The sequence below is a fragment of the Amblyomma maculatum genome, chromosome 2, assembly GCF_055883805.1.
Source record: "Amblyomma maculatum isolate TAMU_Amacu chromosome 2, ASM5588380v1, whole genome shotgun sequence".
Classification (NCBI taxonomy): Eukaryota; Metazoa; Arthropoda; class Arachnida; order Ixodida; family Ixodidae; genus Amblyomma; species Amblyomma maculatum.
This window is the reverse complement of record NC_139345.1, coordinates 12729834-12747722: the sequence shown is the minus strand read 5'-3', so window position 1 is coordinate 12747722 and position 17889 is coordinate 12729834. Positions and strand designations below refer to the sequence as shown.

The following is a 17889-nucleotide window of genomic DNA, read 5'->3' as shown; positions in this document are numbered from 1 at the left end:
ATGTCATATGCTCCATGTTGTCTTTTCTTTGAACTTACTGAACGAAATATGGCTACTACCATCTCTTCGCAGGGAAAAGACTGAAGACCTTCCAGAATTATGAAGTGCCGTTCCTCCTCCTCTATGCACTTGAAGATCGAAACAACTGAAGCGACTGGGAATGTTGAATTGTAACTCTGCATTCATTTTATTGTCAGGAAGAGCGGATGGTAAAGCGATAGTAACAAATAAAGCATGAAAAATAACGCATATATATAAAATGAAATGGGCTGCCTGAATAGTACACATGAGGCATTGATTGACAACGACACACAGTACTGGAGAACCATAAAAAACGTAACTTTTTCTCAGGGAGATTATACGTGAGAGAAAAGAATGCGCTGAAAAATTCAGTGGCAACTGAGAAAGAGTGTCTTAGCAAATTAGATCGCCGCGCATCCCACATTTCACTGTCCGAAGACTGTGGGCTGTGCATCTAAAACCCAACAAATATAGCATAATACCGATGAAAAAAGTGCTAAAACATTTAAATCTTATAATCGGTATATACTTCGACTTGGCTGCAGAGTCGTTTAGAACTGAGGCAAATCTTTCTGTAGGATCTGAAAGGTAAGGCAGTGGGAGGGGGCAGAATGGTTCGGAGTTGGAGATTGTAGTACGGCCAATATGGCACCTCCAGGACTGCAACATGCATCGACGATCAGCCATACTTGTCTTTCCATCCGATGACTCTCCTTGCTTGCGGATACAAGTACAAACTACCTATTGATACGAGCATGAAGCCCTTGCCAAATACCGGTGTAAACTATGAGTGCAGATATATATGCCTTTCTTAAGATTCGCACTTCTTACGCGAATTTCCTTTGGTTGAGGTGGAGCGACAGAAAACCGTAATCTTCAGTTTTCTGAGCAATTTTTTTTTTTTTTTTACTTTTATTCAGAGGAACATTTAAGACGACGTTGGAGCCACCAATGGCTCCGGAGTCATTCTTTTCGTTTTTTAATAAACCATAACTATATAATATCTTGTGTATTCGCACTAATTTAGGCCTGTTAGGAATACATTTACAAACCCACGCTGCGTTTGTCCGGCACCTGAAGTTTTCATTCCAGCAGTTCCTGAAAAGCTGTCCCTCGAGTGTATCCGATGATTTTTTTTTTTCTCAAAAATGCACCTTTCCTTTGAGAGAGAGCAGATCTAAACACAAAGAAAATGCGAGGGATCTTGCGTACATTAGAGAAAGGGCTTCCACGGAACTGCCATCCATTCACCAGGGAAAGCACGCTGATGGACTCTCTTTCCGAGCCAAGAATTCAGCGCGAGCCGAGGAAGCAGTACAGCGCTTGCTGCCACGAACCCCAATTCGGGAATCATAATCAGGGATTCTTGGCAAGCATGCGATCATTAACCGACAGGGGTGATCTCCCGCTTAGCCAGTCGAATTCTAAGACGGACTGTCACTGATCCAACACCGGAAAAAAATCATTTGGGCTCCTGGTCGTGGTAATAACGCCGCTGACGTGGCTGCCCGAGCGCTTACTCATTGGCCTCCTCACCAGCTCTTCTGCCTCGGAGACAAATCAGCTGCTTCTGCAGTTCAAGGACGTCCTAAAATATCATAGTGTCACGTAGTGGTGACAATTCCGTAAGAAACAATCGAAGAGACCGGTACTGCACCGAAATAAACTCTTTATTGGGCTGATTGACCCCGCCGGGGTGATGCAGTGGTAAGACGCCCGACTACTGTCCGGAGTTCCCGGGTTCGAACCCGACCTCGGCGGCTGCGTTTCGATGGAGCCAAAACGAAGTGGCGTCCGTGTGCTTAGCGATGTCAGCGCACGTTAAAGATCCCCAGGTGGTCGAAATTAATCCGATGCCCTCCACTACGGCTCCCCTTTCTCTCTTTCCACTTTCACTCCCACCTTCATCCCTTCCCTTACGGCGCGGTTCAGGTGTCCACAGAGTACGTGTGACAGATACTGCGCCTTTCCCTTCCTTTGAACCAATTATTATTATTATTATTATTATTATTATTATTATTATTATTATTATTATTATTATTATTATTATTATTATTATTAGTGGGCTGATAGCGCTCGCAAAAGAACTAAGCAATTAGGCGTCGGCAGGAAGCGCGCTCGCTGGTCGTTGAAGTACGAATGCCCGATGCACTCGTCAGGCCTCAATTTAAACTCGTCGCAGAAACATCTAGATAAAGACGCAAAATGTGACTAGCACAGCCAGTGAATGACATTGTAGAAACATACGCGCATGGCCGGGACCTTTCGCGATACATCTCGGCGCATCTTGCGCAATAAAGAAAATTGATAACATCACGTCTCGCGACAAAGAGCATGAACAAAGAGTGCAAAATCGTTCCGTGCGCTAAGTGATAAGGCCGTGCGCCGTTAAGACGCAACAAATAAAGTTTTAAATGGCTAACTGCAATAGCTGAAATAGCGACAAGCACCATATTTACCCGGCTCCTGCAAAGGGGCTAATCTGCCTTGCAATCATAAAACATACGATCCTAAACATGGATGGGAGATGCCCGCACTCTGGGCAAATCTGTGATATCTTCCACATGGTGTGAGCATGTACTGAAAATGTCATCCTCCCCCTTTACCCTATCCCTTCCCGATAGGCCCTTCTCAACTGCTTCTTGCTGGTGTTTCAAACGAGCCCTGGTTAAACGGGTGCGAGACGAGCACGGCCACTCTGTTGCTCCCAAACCCTGTTTCAGCAAAAGTTTTTATCATCACCACAATCAGAAAAGCACTAAGCGAAAGTATAGCCTGCAGATATGCACTATACTGCAAGCTAAGCTACCAAAATACAAATTGTTTTGCAAAAGTACTTTTGTTTCTTCTTGCGAGAGCTATGACGGCAAATGTGCTCAAGAAGTTTCATTCAATGTTGCATAATTCGAATCTTTGCATATAAGTATGTGCGTCATTACCAGTACGAAAATATCAGCATCATCAGCCGGCCTATGCCCACTGCAGGGCAAAGGTCTCTCCCATATTCCTTCAATTAAACCGGTCCTGTGCTAGCTGCATCCATGACGAAAAAAGAATGCCGAAAGGTAAACACAAGAGTGGGAGAGTTGGCTTCGCGCAGCACTCGTCCTCCACCTTTGGGACAACGATGCTTTTGAAAACCTTACGAGCAAGCGTTGCGCCGGCGACTTACTCGTTTCTGTTCTATTTCGCCCGTTGTCGCTCTGATGTGCTTCGGTAGTTGCTGTAAGCTCGGTGTTTGACGTCTTGACATATTTGCTAAAAGTACGCCTGCTACCCAACCCCCATCACCCCAGACATTTGCAACTACTGGTCACGGACACTGGACAACGCTTGTCCGCTGGACTCTTCTAGCTCGAGTCATTTTAGCAGTGCTAGCCACGTCTTGTCCCACAGTTCTCGAGAAATTACTGATGAAGAAAGAACGCATATACGGAAAGGGTATACGAAACGTGTACAACATACATATCTATACGAAAGAACATGGAACATGAGCATTTTCGAAATCTGCATTAGGCATTTCTTCGTTCCAGCGAAGCCCTGTGCTTACAGACTGGCCTGGAATTATCAGCAGAGATAACATATCGCCCCAAACGTTCTAAGCAAAGCTATAACCGAGAACAGCTGGACATGGTTTATCTGCCAGAGGTCTACAAAACAGAAGATTGGACTGTCTTCCGCAGCGCACTGAAAACTTAACTTTTCCCGGCGCGCACGGCGAAAGGAAAGCGAGGCCTCGTCCCCTCCCCGCCTCAGACAAAGACGCATTTGAGATAGTGCCATCTCACACGAGCGTATAGAATCTTTTTTCATGCGCATGGGACGGCGGTGGCGCACAGATCACCATGGTTATCGCAGTGCTGCTGGGGCGCACGTGATCCCACTGCTGGCCGCTGCAAATTCGGCGGGGCAGAAACAGCAGCAGTGCAACCGTCTCTCCGTACACTGCTACGCCGGCATCATGACGAGGCGCCAGAAAGGTACTGCACGACGCCCGGAACTCCTTGTCGTTTACACCTTTAGTGGCGCACGCTTTTCGTGGAAGCGCATTTTACCGTCGCTGGTACAGGTAGGTGCCGGCCTGGTAGCAGGCACTTGCGAGGGAACAAATATTTAGCGCGGGAAATGGCGTATGCCGTTTTTACAATGCACCCAATCAATGAACGTGGTTTTAGATCAGTATGTTGGTGTGAAGCTGGCTGTTCATAGCCTCACGTGAAACACAGTTTGCCTAAGCAGCTCATTCTATGACTAGTGTGTGCGGCCTGCGAATGTCCAGTGGGCTTGGGAATGCATCCCAGTGGGCATCCAGCGGCTTTGAAGCTCGCGATAACGCCGACATCAGTGTTTGTCATTAAAACTAATGTAGCATGCAATTTTTATCGTGAATCAGATTAAGGAATAGCGGTAAAGCTGGCAGCCACGCGCTCCGAAAGTGTCTCATAACGAATCGCGCAGGCCCCCAAAGACACTCCTTCTGAACGAGGTGTGCCAGCTATATATCGTTGCACGATATTCGCGTGCTCTATTTCACTTTCCACAACCCGAGTCGTGGTCTTAATGCGCAGCGCCATCGGTGACGTACACCTACCTCATCCCAGCGCCCCATTTCCTACACCAGTGGTGCGGCGCAGTGACCCTGGCCCGGCGGAACGACTCTGGCAGCCTCACGTGCGTTACGTGTCATAGAGAGTTCAGCAGCCTCCACGACTTCGTGGTGCATCAGCGACGGCACACAGGAGAACGACCCTTCCAGTGCTCCAGGTACGCAACCGAGCGGTTCCCTGGACGTGACGCAACGTCGTGCCGCAGGGGCACACTTGCATGGCGTCGAAACGTGGTATTGGACCTTAACGGTAACGTCAGTTCGAGTCTGCCATCCGACTGCTGTGGCTGGACCGAGTATTGGAGCTGTAGAAGAGTGTCTTGACGGTAAAATGCATGGCGGGTCAACTACTACTGCCGAGAATCAGCCCGGACACGCGACCAGGGCTTTACTCTTGTACCGAAAATTCTAACAAGGCTATAGCAGTGCTTTATGCTTTCGCATACAGCGTCGTGCGCAACTGTCGGCTCGTTACTGTTGCAGGTGCTTCCAGTCGTTCGCGTCGGCGTCAGCACTTCTGCTGCACCGGGGCAGCGATCACGGCAGCCGCTCGCCATTCCGGTGCACCTTCTGCGGCCGCTCGTTCGACGGCGGCGATGCCTACTCGCGCCACCTGGGCACACACCGGAGCGCAGGGTACTGCTTCCGCTGCTCCTGCACCCGCCTGTTCCGCTACGAGACTGAGATCAAGGCACACCTGGACATGCACCACAGCGGCAGGGGATACAAGTGCTCCTACTGCCGCAGGGTGTACGAGTCGCGACGGTTGCTGGGCGCCCACTTGAGGAAACACGAGAAAAACGGCACGCCGCCCAAGCCACACGGACATCGGTGACGACCAGCTAAGCCACTCACGCCCTGCATAAACTGTCTATTCTCGATGATGTGGACCAGTGTAGCGTGTCAATATTTACGCTTTGCTGGTTTTGGCTGATGTATGTTGCCAGTGCGCAGCGGTGCAAGATCCCCCCAATATGACAACAAAGCCTTCCATCCCAAGACCAAAATCCGTACCCTCATGGACCTTCACAGGAAGCGCTTTGAGCTGTGATGTGTTGCTGTGCTGCTTGACATCATCTGTGGGTCTCAGCTTTTGTTCGAAATGGATGTTTTTCTCCTTCCAACCAGCTGCTCCAACATATGCAAGCACTTTTTGTGACCGAAATAGTCCCTGGTGAGCAAGCTGCTGTAAACCACCTTCCTGCTGATTGGCCCGTGCTGTTGTATAGAGCCTTCTGTGTGCACGCCACAAGTGCCACATTCCTATGCTGATATGGCTATTCCTATAGACATATGTGCAATCTTTTATGCTGTGTTTTTAAGACAACTATCTCCATGGCCTTTTATTTTGACTGAGTTTTACTAATTTTTAAGCATTTTTCCACAATGGCAAATTTCCCAGCTTTGCCTTCAAGCTGCACAGCGCATGAAAATCGAGCACTGCCTGAAGAAAACTGCAATAAAAAATGTGCACTCAGCAAATCAGGCTTGACAGCTAATGATGCATGCAGCACCGTGCTTGAAAGCGGGATTTTGTGACATGATTTGTGATTTCCCACTAAAATGATCTCGCCACACAGTGTTTTCAAGCCATTGCCTGTATTTGATTTTGTTCCATGTTTTTCACTGCCCTAAAACAGGTTTGAGTGTCTTCCTGAAATATTTGTTACTGGAGGACACTCGCCTTTTTAAGCTTTGACAGTTCAATAATGACTAATAAATCCCCACATGTGTCACCCTAAGTGAGTTTGCCTACCATTGAACGTGTCCTGTAAGAAGCTTGAAATTTGTTTTTTTGTTTTTGTAGGAAGAGCTCATTGGGCTCAGGTACAGATCAATTGTTAAAAAAAAGGGGCAAGTAAATATGCTGCCTCTATTCTTTTCACTGCTTCGCTTGGTGCACGCAGCCATAGCCACAGAGAGCACGCCGCCGGGGAAGTCTCTTGACATGCGCAGGTGTTGGAGCGAACTGAAACATGTGGAAATTTTACAATACGGTCAGCAAGAATAATTACACCTAGCCACACATTTTGCGCTTTCAACATACCATCCAGACCAGCCGGGCACAGAATGTTGCTCTACCCAGTGTTTCTTGTTCGATGAAAACTGTTTCACGTCTGGAAACAGTGATATCCCTCTCTGCGGTTCCTGCTATTCATGTGAATTGAGTCTAGGATGAGGGGCAGAGTTTAGCTGGCTGGTGAAAAGCACTTGAGGCCTCTCCACACTCATCTACACCTGCATCCCCTGTGTGATTACAGTTCTGCCATATTCTGGCTTCTGTGAGATGTGAATATTATCGGTGCAAATTCATTGCTAGATCACTGCTCTCATTTTGCCTCATTTGCATAAATGCTTTTTATGGAATGAGAGCTGCGGATGACCAGTTTTCTAGCACATCCAGCTTTGGCCATGCATAAATATACCAGCATATTTGCAGATATATGTAGCAATACTTCCCGCAAAAGAAATATTAAGCTGACTTGAGATTGCACAGATGTGGTACTGTCTAAAATGGCCAGGTCAGCACTGAGGTAGTAGCATATACTCATAGGCTACTGATAAAGAAAACTGTTAGAGAAGGAGACACCTCTCCAGTACTATTCACAGCTTGTTTAATGGAAGTATTCAGAGGAGTAGTTAGGGATAAGAGTTGGTGGAGAATACCTCAGTAATCTGCGATTCGCTGATGACATTGCTTTGCCAAGTTACTCCGGGGATGAACTGCAAAGAATGATTAATGACCTAGAAAGGAAGATCAGAAAGATAGGTATTAAAATTACTATACAGATTACTAGGGTTCAACAGCCTGCTCCGTAGCTAAAATGAAATGAGATTCATTTAATACAGGGCATTCCATATTCACCTGTCAGAGTTGTGAAAAATTCACCTGCTCAAACTATCGGACTATTCGGGCTCAAACGCCGACCACAAGGTGGCTTGCGATGGTCCACATTTTTCGATAAGTAATTTGACACAAAACCTGCCTGAATTATCAGCAATCTGCAAAAAACTGCAGTCTTCTACAGAGGAACGTTTCATCATGGACAGCAGATTAGCCGATTCGACACGATCTGGCAAACTGCGAGGCAACCAATGTCCTACATAGGGCGTGGCAGGCCTCACAATTTGCCAGATGACACAGCCAGTTGAATAGGCGGATTTGCTTGCCAGGCCAAAAAGTTCCCTTGCAGAAGACTGCAATTTTCTATCGATTTTAGAAAAAATTACTTAATCACTAATGTAGGCTGTCACAAGCTACCTTGTGGTTGGAGTTTGAGCTGGAATAGTCCAGTAGTTGGCACAAGATAATTTTTCACAACTCTGACAGATAAATATGGAACACCCTCAAACAACATAGCATACTCATACTTCCTAGGTCTAAAGATGAAATTGCAAAATAGCAAAGTTGACTTCTCAGTATTTTTTAACACATTTGTTCACATATGTTATGCACAATATAAAAGTGAATCATAAAAGATAGATGCACAGGAAGTTTTAGGTAGCCTGAGTGAAACGAAAGTTTGGTGCGTTATTAATAGCAAAATGTAGCTGCAATTCCCATGGTTGCATGGAACACATCCTTGCCATAAAAAAAAACTGGGGGTCACTTTGGACCACTAAAGTGCGATAAGACAAAAGCGTCTATTGCACGGTGGTCCGAAGCCCTCCACTACGGCACCTTCTTTCACTCCCACCTTCCTCCTTTTCCTTAAGGCTCAGTTAAGGTGCCTGTGAAGAATTGTGACAGTTACTGCGCCTTTTCTTTCCTGTAAACTAATTTGAAACGCCGCTGATACCTGCTGTACTGCGTCTGCTTCTGTATGCTGTGCGGTGCGGCGTTTGAGGGAGCGCCAAATGAAAGGCGCCACATGGATGCCTGGATCAGAGGCCTGGCGGGGTCAGCTTCGTATATGCGCGAATCTCCTGGTGACGTCATGACCAGTAACCAATGTGAAGCCATGATGACATCACCAGGTGATGATGTCACAATCATCTGTCATTAAATCATCATCACTGTCACTATGACTACCACTAACTAGCGGTGGCGGTCTCCATGGCAACCGTGCTGGCAAGACACTAGACAAGAACTAAGATACGTTTCTCACGTACCTGGCGCAACTAAGTTCTTGTCTATCGTTGTTTGCGCTGTTTTACAATTATGTTAGTCAGGATGATTGACAACTATAGTGGGACAGGATGCAGGTCGCGAGTACGAGGCATTGAAGGCTTTCACCTAAAGATATGTACAGAAAGGTGAGGGGCTATGTAATACAGCATAAATGAAGCAAAAATACCCTCCAAGCTCATTTTGAATTGCGAACCATAATCAAGCGTCATATACCCGCTGTCCTGCTTTCACATGGAGCACTTTTTGTACAATACACCATATAATTCAGTAAAACGCGACATCAAAATGAATGCAATTACATTTCTTTCTACAGGAAAGAGCAGAAGAGCAAGTGTGTGCAATTTTTGCATATAAGCAAAGCATGAAAGAAAAAGTTCTATAGCAGGGAATTATTAAAATAGCTTGAAATGCAAATATCGTCTGAACACGTGAAAATGCATATATTGGCACACGTAAATGTTTTTTTGTTAGGGCAGATCATCAAGCAATCATCAATCAAGATCAAGTGGCACGCATGTTGCGTCACCACAGCTGCTTCCGTCCCAAAGATGCACCTGGCATGGCCCATGCCCTCCTGGAATCATGCCACTGGTTTCTTTCACTGACTGTGACAAATGCTGCGAGAAAAGTTTGTGGGACACTTAGGACAAATTTGAACACTCCTTACCTAAGTGAGGATGCCTTAAGTGCGGCGTGCCCTCCTTCAGTAAATTTATATATACACCTCATTAAGTGCTCCTTATTTAGGGTGCATTTAAAAATTGACTGAAAGAAGGCGTGCAACTTTTAAGGCATCCTCACATAGGTAAGGAGCTTTCTAAAATTTGGCCCTAAAGCTCCTTTTTAAGGATATGATACGACAGCATTTATGGCTCCCATGTGCCATCTAACCTTACTGATTCTCATTTGCATATATGCACTTTGCTCACTAACACTCCAATTTATGCCTCTATTGGTATCTTGTATGTAGCATACACTCATAAGCTACCAATAAAGAACAATGTTAGGGAAAGAGACACAACCTCTCCAGTACTAATCGCAGCTCACTTCAATATTTATAATATTTCTAATATGTATCAATGATTTAATAAAAGAAGTAAACTTAAAAATAAGATTATTTGCAGATGACTGCATATTATATCAAGAAATCAAAAGCTTAAATGACCAGGTTTGTTTGAATTGCTCATTAGCCAAAGTGGAAGCGGGGTGCACCACATGGCAAATGACTATTTATGCAAAGAAATCTGTCGCTATGTCAGTTACACCAAAACGACACATTTTAAAATTTTCTAACAGCAAATTTATCTATGGTCAGCAACTACAAATACTTGGGTCTTGTAATTACATCCGACCTCTGATAGAACAAACATATATCTCATATTTCAAAAAACGCAATGTGCAAGCTTGGTTACTTGAGGAGGTCATTACGACAGTCGACACAAGAAATCAGTCTTTTAGCGTACAAAACATATATTAGACTAATTCTGGAGTACGCCTCAATAGTATGGGACCCATACACCCAAAAAAATATCGCACAAATAGAAAGCATCCAAAGAAAATCGGTTAGGTTCGTATTTCAAGTATCTCCGACCGTTTTTATATAGAAAGCAAACTTGGAGAGTCTTAAATTACGATGGTATAAAGACAGACTGAAATACATGTATTTACTTTATCAAGATATGCTAGGACTAAATAAGCATGTGTACATTAATTCAGTCTCTAGGCACCCAACATGATCAATTCATCCAAAAAATATTGAAGGAGTTTTCTTGCAGAACTGATGTATTTAAATAGTACTTGTACAGTGGAATGCCCGACCGTCCTGTCATTCTGTGGCATGCTCGACAGCATCTAGTTATCTTTGAGATGTTATACACAAGCCTTCGAGTGCTCCATTTTCTTACCCGTTATATTTTATAGATTTTGTTTCCTGCTCAAGCGTTCGAGCCTGCGTGGTGTATTTTTTCAAATCACTACAACTTTGATGCCATTTATTCACCATGTTCTCAATATCACGTTTTATTTTCGTCTGCATTCTTAGTGCTTATTTCTTCCCTCCATCATTTTTATTGTTTGTTTTTTTTTTATAGCTGGAATTGTCAGCTGAACTTGCGCAGATCAAGAAGTGTTTGATTGTGTTGGGCTGGTAACTTGTTCTGCACTTATCCTCCTTGTGGTCATTGCATCATTGCATTTTTGTTTTGTTGAATTCTTGTAATGCTTTTCCTGCTGTCCATTTTTGTTCCCGTATTTTGTTCAGCCCACTCCTGCTCAAGGACCAAGACTGAGGCCGGCAGTACGTTGTAAATAAATAAATATGCAGATGACTAGGGTAATGTTCAACATCCTCGGGAAGTAACAGCTGTTCACGATAGGTAGCGAAGCACTGGAAGTGGTAGGCGAATATGTCTGCTTAGGACAGGCAGTAGTCGCAGATCCAGACCATGAAAGGAAAATAACTAGGAGAATAAGACTGGGATGGAGTGCATTTGGCATTTGGCGAGTACTTGCAGATCATGACTAGCAGCTTGCCAGTATTGCTTAAGAGGAAAGTGTACAACAGCTGCATCTTATCTGTAATCACCTACATAGAGCTAAAATGAGGCTAAAGAAAAGGTTTCTACTCAAGTTGAGGACAACGCAGAGGGCTATGGAAAGAAAAATGGTAGGTTTAACGCGTTGAGATAAGAAGCAGGCAGAGTGGGTCAGAGAAATAACTGAAGTTAATGACATTCTAGTGGAAATCAAGAAGAAATGGGCAGGCCATGTAGTGCAGAAAGAGGATAACGCAACTAGCACAGGAGCAGGTTTATAACAGTTGTATCTTAGCAGCGCTCATCTATGGGGCTGAAACATGGAGGCTAACAAAAAGGATTCTATTTAAGTTGAAGACAACACAGGGAGCTATGGAATGGAAAATGGTAGTTGTAATGTTCAAGGACCCATGAAAAGCTATCTAGTAGAACTCGTAAACGTGCATAAGCAGTAGGTATCCTATCTTCTCCCTACCTTCATTGGCTCCGAGCATATGAACAGTCGAAAATGACGCTCCCCGTCCCCCCCCTCAACTGAGCCCATGCTGGCACACAAGAAAAAAAAGAGAAAAACAACTTGCAACGGTGTCCCTGCGTGACCTGCCCCACTCGAATAACTTGGGAGGGTCAATGAACGGGCGCACCAACTAAGCCCCAATGAGGTCATAGAAGAGGTTTGTGTGTGAGTATGTGTCACCCAAGTCTGTTGCGAATTGTTGCCAGGAGCACTCAGATAGGAAGCGTGCAAAGCGGGTCAGAGAAATAACTCAATTTAATAACATTCTATTCAAAATCAAAAAGAAATGGGCATGGGCAGGACATGTAGTTCAAAGAGAGGATAACAGATGGTCACTAGGGGTAACCAATTGGATTCTTATGGAAGGAAAGTGTAGCCGGGGGCAACAAAAGTCAATACAGCTAGCACAGGATTGGGTTAATTGGAACAGTATGGGAGAGGCCTTTGCCCTGCAGTGGGTATAGTCCGGCTTATGATGATGATAAGCGACCACATTACATGAAAAACCACTCAACATGGACATAGAGCTCTGCTTCAATAAGCCATACAAACGTGCCTGCATGACCTAGAAGCCACATGCCTGGCTTGGGATCTAATGATCCCAGTTGGATAACATCCCATCAAGCCCTCCCACCTCAATGGAGAAGCCCGAGCGCCTGCTAACTTGGCTGCGTCATGTAGTCTTGTGACGTCATGCAAACTGCCTACCAATCAGTGCACGGTTACGTCACCTGCCAGAGGCATGCTAGTGATTTTTCATCCACAGCACTGATGCCAGATTTTCTGGGGAATGAGACCTTCAATGTTAAAAGATGCTCTGAGCAAGAAATAGTAAAATTCTTTATAAATACATACTAAAAAGAAAAACCAAGTCTTAGTACACAACCATTTAGTGGTGACCCGCACAGATGTTTTAAGCTACAAAGCTTTCACACCACTGAATTGTCATTATTGTGAATAATTTATTTCATATCCAAATTAGTTATTACACCTTCTGTACACAGCACTACGGAGCAGCCAGTACTTTGAACCTTATACATACGTATCTGAAAAGTGGATCCATCACAATTATAAAGCCTCTTTACCAAGCATTATAAGCTGTATATCCCAGGAAGAGCAGTAGCTCTACCTAGAGCTACCACAATACAAAGAAGGCTTGTGCTCCTACCTAGGTTTTGAGTGAGAAACATAAGCGGAACATATCACTTCACAAGTTCAAACAATAGTAACCACAGATGAGCAGCAAAATGTACTGCCACAGCGCCAGGAATACAAGGTGAGAAGCAGGCACTCAGTTTTAATTCCTCAGTTGTGCTGAACAAATCTGACCAGCAACGAGTCCACGAGCCAGGCCAAGCACCTTTGCCTTTCGTATGTACAGGTCCAGTTCCTCATTTCCACAACTTCTTGATGGACATGTTCTTCTCAGCATCCTTCTGCATCACCTAGGGACGTGTAAAACCGGAAAGTTAGATTTTAAATGCTCTCTGGAAGCAGCAAAACACCAACCCTCCCCAAAAAACTTCAGCACCATTCTTTGCCAAAGTGTCCACTCAGTGCTATCTAGGCACTATGCATATGATTCTAAACAAATCCCAACTGCTATTATTTGAGGTGCAAGCTCTGAAGGGGGTAAGACCCACATGTACAGGCAGCCACGGAGCATGGTGTAGCTGGTGCACAGCTAACCTGCCAATGCAAATGGTCTCCTAAAGCCTCGTGTACAGTACTGTGCTATCGTTCACAATGCTAGTCATTATCAGAGAAAGAAATGGAAAGCTAAACGTGAAATGATTCCTCAGGGTCCTCTGAAATGCACTTGAGGGAGTGCACGGCCAGTAAAATCTCCCAGCATTTGCTGTGCCAACCATGCTGTCTGTGTATGGTGATCAGACAAGGTGTTACCTACAGCGCCGTCGCTTCATTGCATAAGTTAAAGCGGCTTTCTCTCCTGTGCAAGCTGGAGCAGCAAGTGATGGTATGCACCACAGTGCAGGCGGGACCTAAAAGCTGATGTGGCACTTGCACCATGGAGTAACAGCACTGGGGAGGATGCTCACAGTGGTATTTTTTCGAAAGTGCACTTCTTATGGAGCGAGACAGCAAAACATTGCTGCACCAAGGGTAGTTGCATTTCCTCGATTCTAAAAACAAATACGACTATTACTAATGGCCAGCTGCAAATATCTAACTGAAACTAAAGGCCTAATTGTAGTAATTAAATGCTATTATAAATCGGCTATCAAGCTTATTAATTACATTATCCACCTGTTTCCTGATGTTTGCCAACACTGATATGGTTGTACCACCGCTATAGGTAAATTTTGGGTTACATTCGCAGAAGTACTCTGTCACAAAGAAGCACAGAAGCACAAAGAAAACGAACTTACTTTGGCAACTGCCATCTCAAAGTCCTCCTGGGTTACGTGCACACGCCGTTCTCGAAGGGCATACATGCCAGCCTCGGTGCATACACCCTTGACCTCAGCTCCGGAAGCACCAGGCATCATTTCGGCAATCTTACGCAGGTTGATGCCCCGAGTGAGGTTCATCTTGCGCGAGTGGATGCGCAGGATGTCCAACCGCGCCTGCAGTACAACAAAAGAAAGAAAATCAAAGTATTATTTTTAGATCTTACAAAAACATTTGACAAGATTCCACAAAGAAAACTAAGCAGAGCCAATGACACTGATTTGCCCATCATCCTTCTGCAAAAGTTTTGGTCTAGCGTTTGCGAAAGCAGATACAGATCATTAAATACAGCCTTCATGTTGTCCCTCTGAACTTTTAGAACTAGATATGGTGATGAAGATGGCTACTGCCCATGGGGCACACACAAAAATGACAGTTTCTATTTCATGTGAGAGTTGCGGTGCTGTTAATTTTCAAAACACTTACTGATATTCGTTCATTGTAGAGGAAAAAATAAATTATTTAAGTTATTCTGAAATATGCTCTATATTGAAATTTGCAGTTCTTAAATATTTTTACATTGAAATTCTGCAGGCAATTTTTAAAGAATTCGGTAATATGAAAAATCCATTAGTGCGGTGTTCGCAGTAACGAGATTCAACTGTAGTCAAACCAGCCTGCTATATAGATAACACATCTTTGCAGTACTCTGATGAGCAGAGCAAGCCACCGCAGGCACTCCTCTGAAGGCCACTGATGATAGCAGTGGTGACATCTGGTGGAGGCTTCGAGTGCTAGGCACTGTGCTCTCTCTTTGCGCACGCAGAGAAAAATTACGCATTTGTGTCCATTTGCTATCACTCATTATGTGCTCCTGATATATAAAATAACATCCAATGCCCTTGTTAGCACTATTATTGCTAGAATTTCTTGCTTATTTCCTGAATTCGTAATTTACAAGTTCTCAGCAGTAGTCCATAAACCTGCTACTTCATTTGGGCATCTAAAATATAGTAACCTCGAAGTAACGAAATTTGCGATTTAATGAAATTTTCGGCTGCAAGTAGGTCTTCATTACATCGAGGTTCGACTGTGTGTGTGTGTGTGTGTGTGTGTGTGTGTGTGTGTGTGTGTGTGTGTGTGTGTGTGTGTGTGTGTGTGTGTGTGTGTGTGTGTGTGTGTGTGTGTGTGTGTGTGTGTGTGCGCGCACACACATACAGTCGAACCCGGATACAGTAGAATCTCGATGATACGATTACGGCTGATACGAATTTTAAAAATGCTTTGAACGAACTACATTGTATAGAATACGTTAAGATTTGGGGTGATACGATGGTTTCTGAACCCGCCACGGTTGATACAAACATGCGAACCAGTACCGCATGCGAGCGGGCCGGCACGGCTGGCCTCGAGAGGGGAACATACCCGACGCGTCCGCCGCTAACTCCTCTCCACCTCCGTCGCGAATGATACGAACGAATGTTGTACAAACGCACAAAGCCACCGAGCGGCTCAGCGCAAGTGCTCACAGAGGGAGAGGGTACCCACCGCAGCCGCTGCCTCTCCTCTCCAATCCCCCCCACACACCGCTAGCCACCCTACCACCACCTCCCTTTTGTAGCAAACCGACGAGCACTAGACAAGGACGGCCAAGGCGAGGCACGCAGTCGTGTATGTCGAAAAGTCTCGTCGGCTGTTCCCAGGAGGCCTGTGACGCTGGCTGCCGCTGCAGCAGTTCTCCGTTTGACGCTTCTTTCTGTCCTTCGCTATGACGTGAACTGCCTAAACGTTACAAAGATGCAAGCGTTCGCTGCTGCCGAAATGTCGCGGAACCGTAAAGCCCTTTCTTTTAAGAAAAAGCTTGATGTGCTGAAGAGGGTTGATAAAAAACCTAAGAAGACGCTTGTTGACTTAGCAAAAGAGCTAGGGTTGTCACCGTCGATGCTCTGCACCATTGTTGGGCAGCGAGATGTCATCTTGAAGAACTCTGTCAAAAAAACAAAAAAAAGATCTGCTGCTTCTTAACACCCGCAGTCGCCATAGCTTACGCACGTTCAGTACAATGACACGAGACGCGCATCGCACGTCAGCCGCCGCGCGCAGAGGACTCACAACACCACAACACACATTGAAGAAAACGTCAGACGTTCTGTCTGCCACAGGCTGAGCTGGCTTGTCTGCGCATGCGTAGTGCATGCTGCTACGAATGAAAATGTCATGTGCTGGAGCACGGCAAACGATCTCTGCAAATGTGCGCGCCTTTGAGGAAAGGGCGCGGCACTGCCCTAAACCAGCAGTCTTTTCCCTCTCATTCCTTCCGCGCGTGGCCTGAAAACGTCGCGTTGCAAACGGCCGAGGCTGATGCCATCTTTGGGGAAGGAACACCTTTCAGGGCGTGGTGCAAAGTTCGATATATCGAACGACCGGTGAAATTGAGTTTGATATATGATGCAGCTTTCCCGTACTTTTACATAGAATTTTCAAGGGAATATTCCGTGAGTTTGATATAACCAAAATTAAAATTATTCGGGTTCGACTGTACATATATATGCATACTCCTAAGTTGCCAGCAGCCCATACATAGGTGCAGCCCTCAGCCCGCATGTACACGGCATATTCTTTGCATGGCCAACCATGCCCCATGTATAAAGTGAAAAATTGCTTGTGTTTGTTAAAACATTTGTTCAATATATAGCCGACAATTCGTTATATCCATGCTTGATATATACTGAAGGTAAACTGTATTCACAATGAAGTACGCCCACGACTTCACAATGGAAGCAAATACATCAGGCTGTGCTATGCTAGTTCTTTTAAGAAGCTGAAATTGCATGCCCCACCTCTTCGTTTGGCGGAGGGAATTCAATCTTCCTGTCAATCCTGCCGGGCCTCAGCAGTGCCGGGTCAAGGATGTCAATGCGGTTGGTGGCCATGATGACCTAACAAGCAAAACATCACGTGCAGAAGTCAACACAAAACCAGAGTTTAGAATGGCAGAATGCTATCTCCCAAGCAAAACTCAAGTGCCAATAACGGCAAAGCAGTGCTTGAAACAGCGTGACTAACCAATGCACGCCCGGTGACAGCAGCGAGAGCGAGTGAACTGAAGAGAAGCAAAACTGAAATTGTGCTGCTAAGCTATGTTGCGTCAATAAGGGACTACTGAGTATCGTCACGCCTGACATAGTGTGAAAGCCCGAAGTATACGGACACCACTGTTAAATGCCATTCAGGTTCGGAGAGGTCTATTTTGGAAATCGCTGACTGCACAGGCTCCGCTGGAATCAATCAGTGCAGCCCACCCATGTCCAAACTAACAAGTGTGTGATGCTATACACTTACAGTAGTGTCAGCCGGAACCACACTCCTAGCTCGAATTATCTGAACTGACAAGATTTTATATCATGCTTGCTGTCAGTCAAATGTCACTTCATTGTTTGCCGCAGCGAAACCAAACACGCTGAAGATGCAACAAGACTTGTACTGCACAATGTTGGGTGCGCCAAAACCTAGTCAAAATGGCTACCAGTGGTTTAATTTTGAAAACAAAGCTCTGCAGTACGTGAAGTTTATCATCAATGCAGTACTAAGTGGAGACCTTTATTGCACATGAACATACCTTATTGTCTGAAGACAATAAAAACAGCTATGCACAGAACTTTTCTGC

General features: G+C 45.1%; 2 protein-coding genes across 5 annotated transcripts in view; one reads left to right on the top strand and one right to left on the bottom strand.

Moving 5' to 3' along the window:
- Nucleotides 1-3659: 3659 nt before the first annotated feature.
- LOC146197955 (zinc finger protein 711-like) lies at nucleotides 3660-6946 on the top strand. 3 transcript variants are annotated; one of them, XM_084593242.1, is made up of 3 exons: nucleotides 3660-4090; nucleotides 4643-4785; nucleotides 5111-6946. In XM_084593242.1, exons 1-3 carry the CDS (start codon nucleotides 3833-3835, stop codon nucleotides 5460-5462), a joined length of 753 nt encoding a protein of 250 aa, XP_084449368.1. In that variant the 5' UTR covers nucleotides 3660-3832; the 3' UTR covers nucleotides 5463-6946. The 3 variants fall into 3 exon arrangements, with proteins under 3 accessions (XP_084449368.1, XP_084449370.1, XP_084449369.1); XM_084593244.1 differs by having other exon boundaries at nucleotides 3665-4001; nucleotides 4623-4785; XM_084593243.1 differs by having other exon boundaries at nucleotides 3679-4001; nucleotides 4590-4785.
- A 275-nt stretch (nucleotides 6947-7221) lies between these two features.
- LOC146197954 (26S proteasome regulatory subunit 8) overlaps nucleotides 7222-17889 on the bottom strand; it is a 38669-nt gene continuing 28001 nt past the window's right edge. Inside the window, exons 9-12 of one of the 2 annotated variants that reach the window (XR_014704918.1) lie at nucleotides 17063-17161; nucleotides 14201-14398; nucleotides 13140-13255; nucleotides 7222-7372 (exon numbers count right to left, since the gene is read on the bottom strand). Coding sequence is in view for 1 of the 2 variants with exons in the window: in XM_084593240.1 (XP_084449366.1) it covers nucleotides 13202-13255; nucleotides 14201-14398; nucleotides 17063-17161 (351 nt within the window). In the remaining variant the exon portion in view is untranslated. Of the gene's footprint in view, nucleotides 7373-12752; nucleotides 13256-14200; nucleotides 14399-17062; nucleotides 17162-17889 lie in introns of those variants that run through there. The other variant, XM_084593240.1, reaches the window with a different exon arrangement.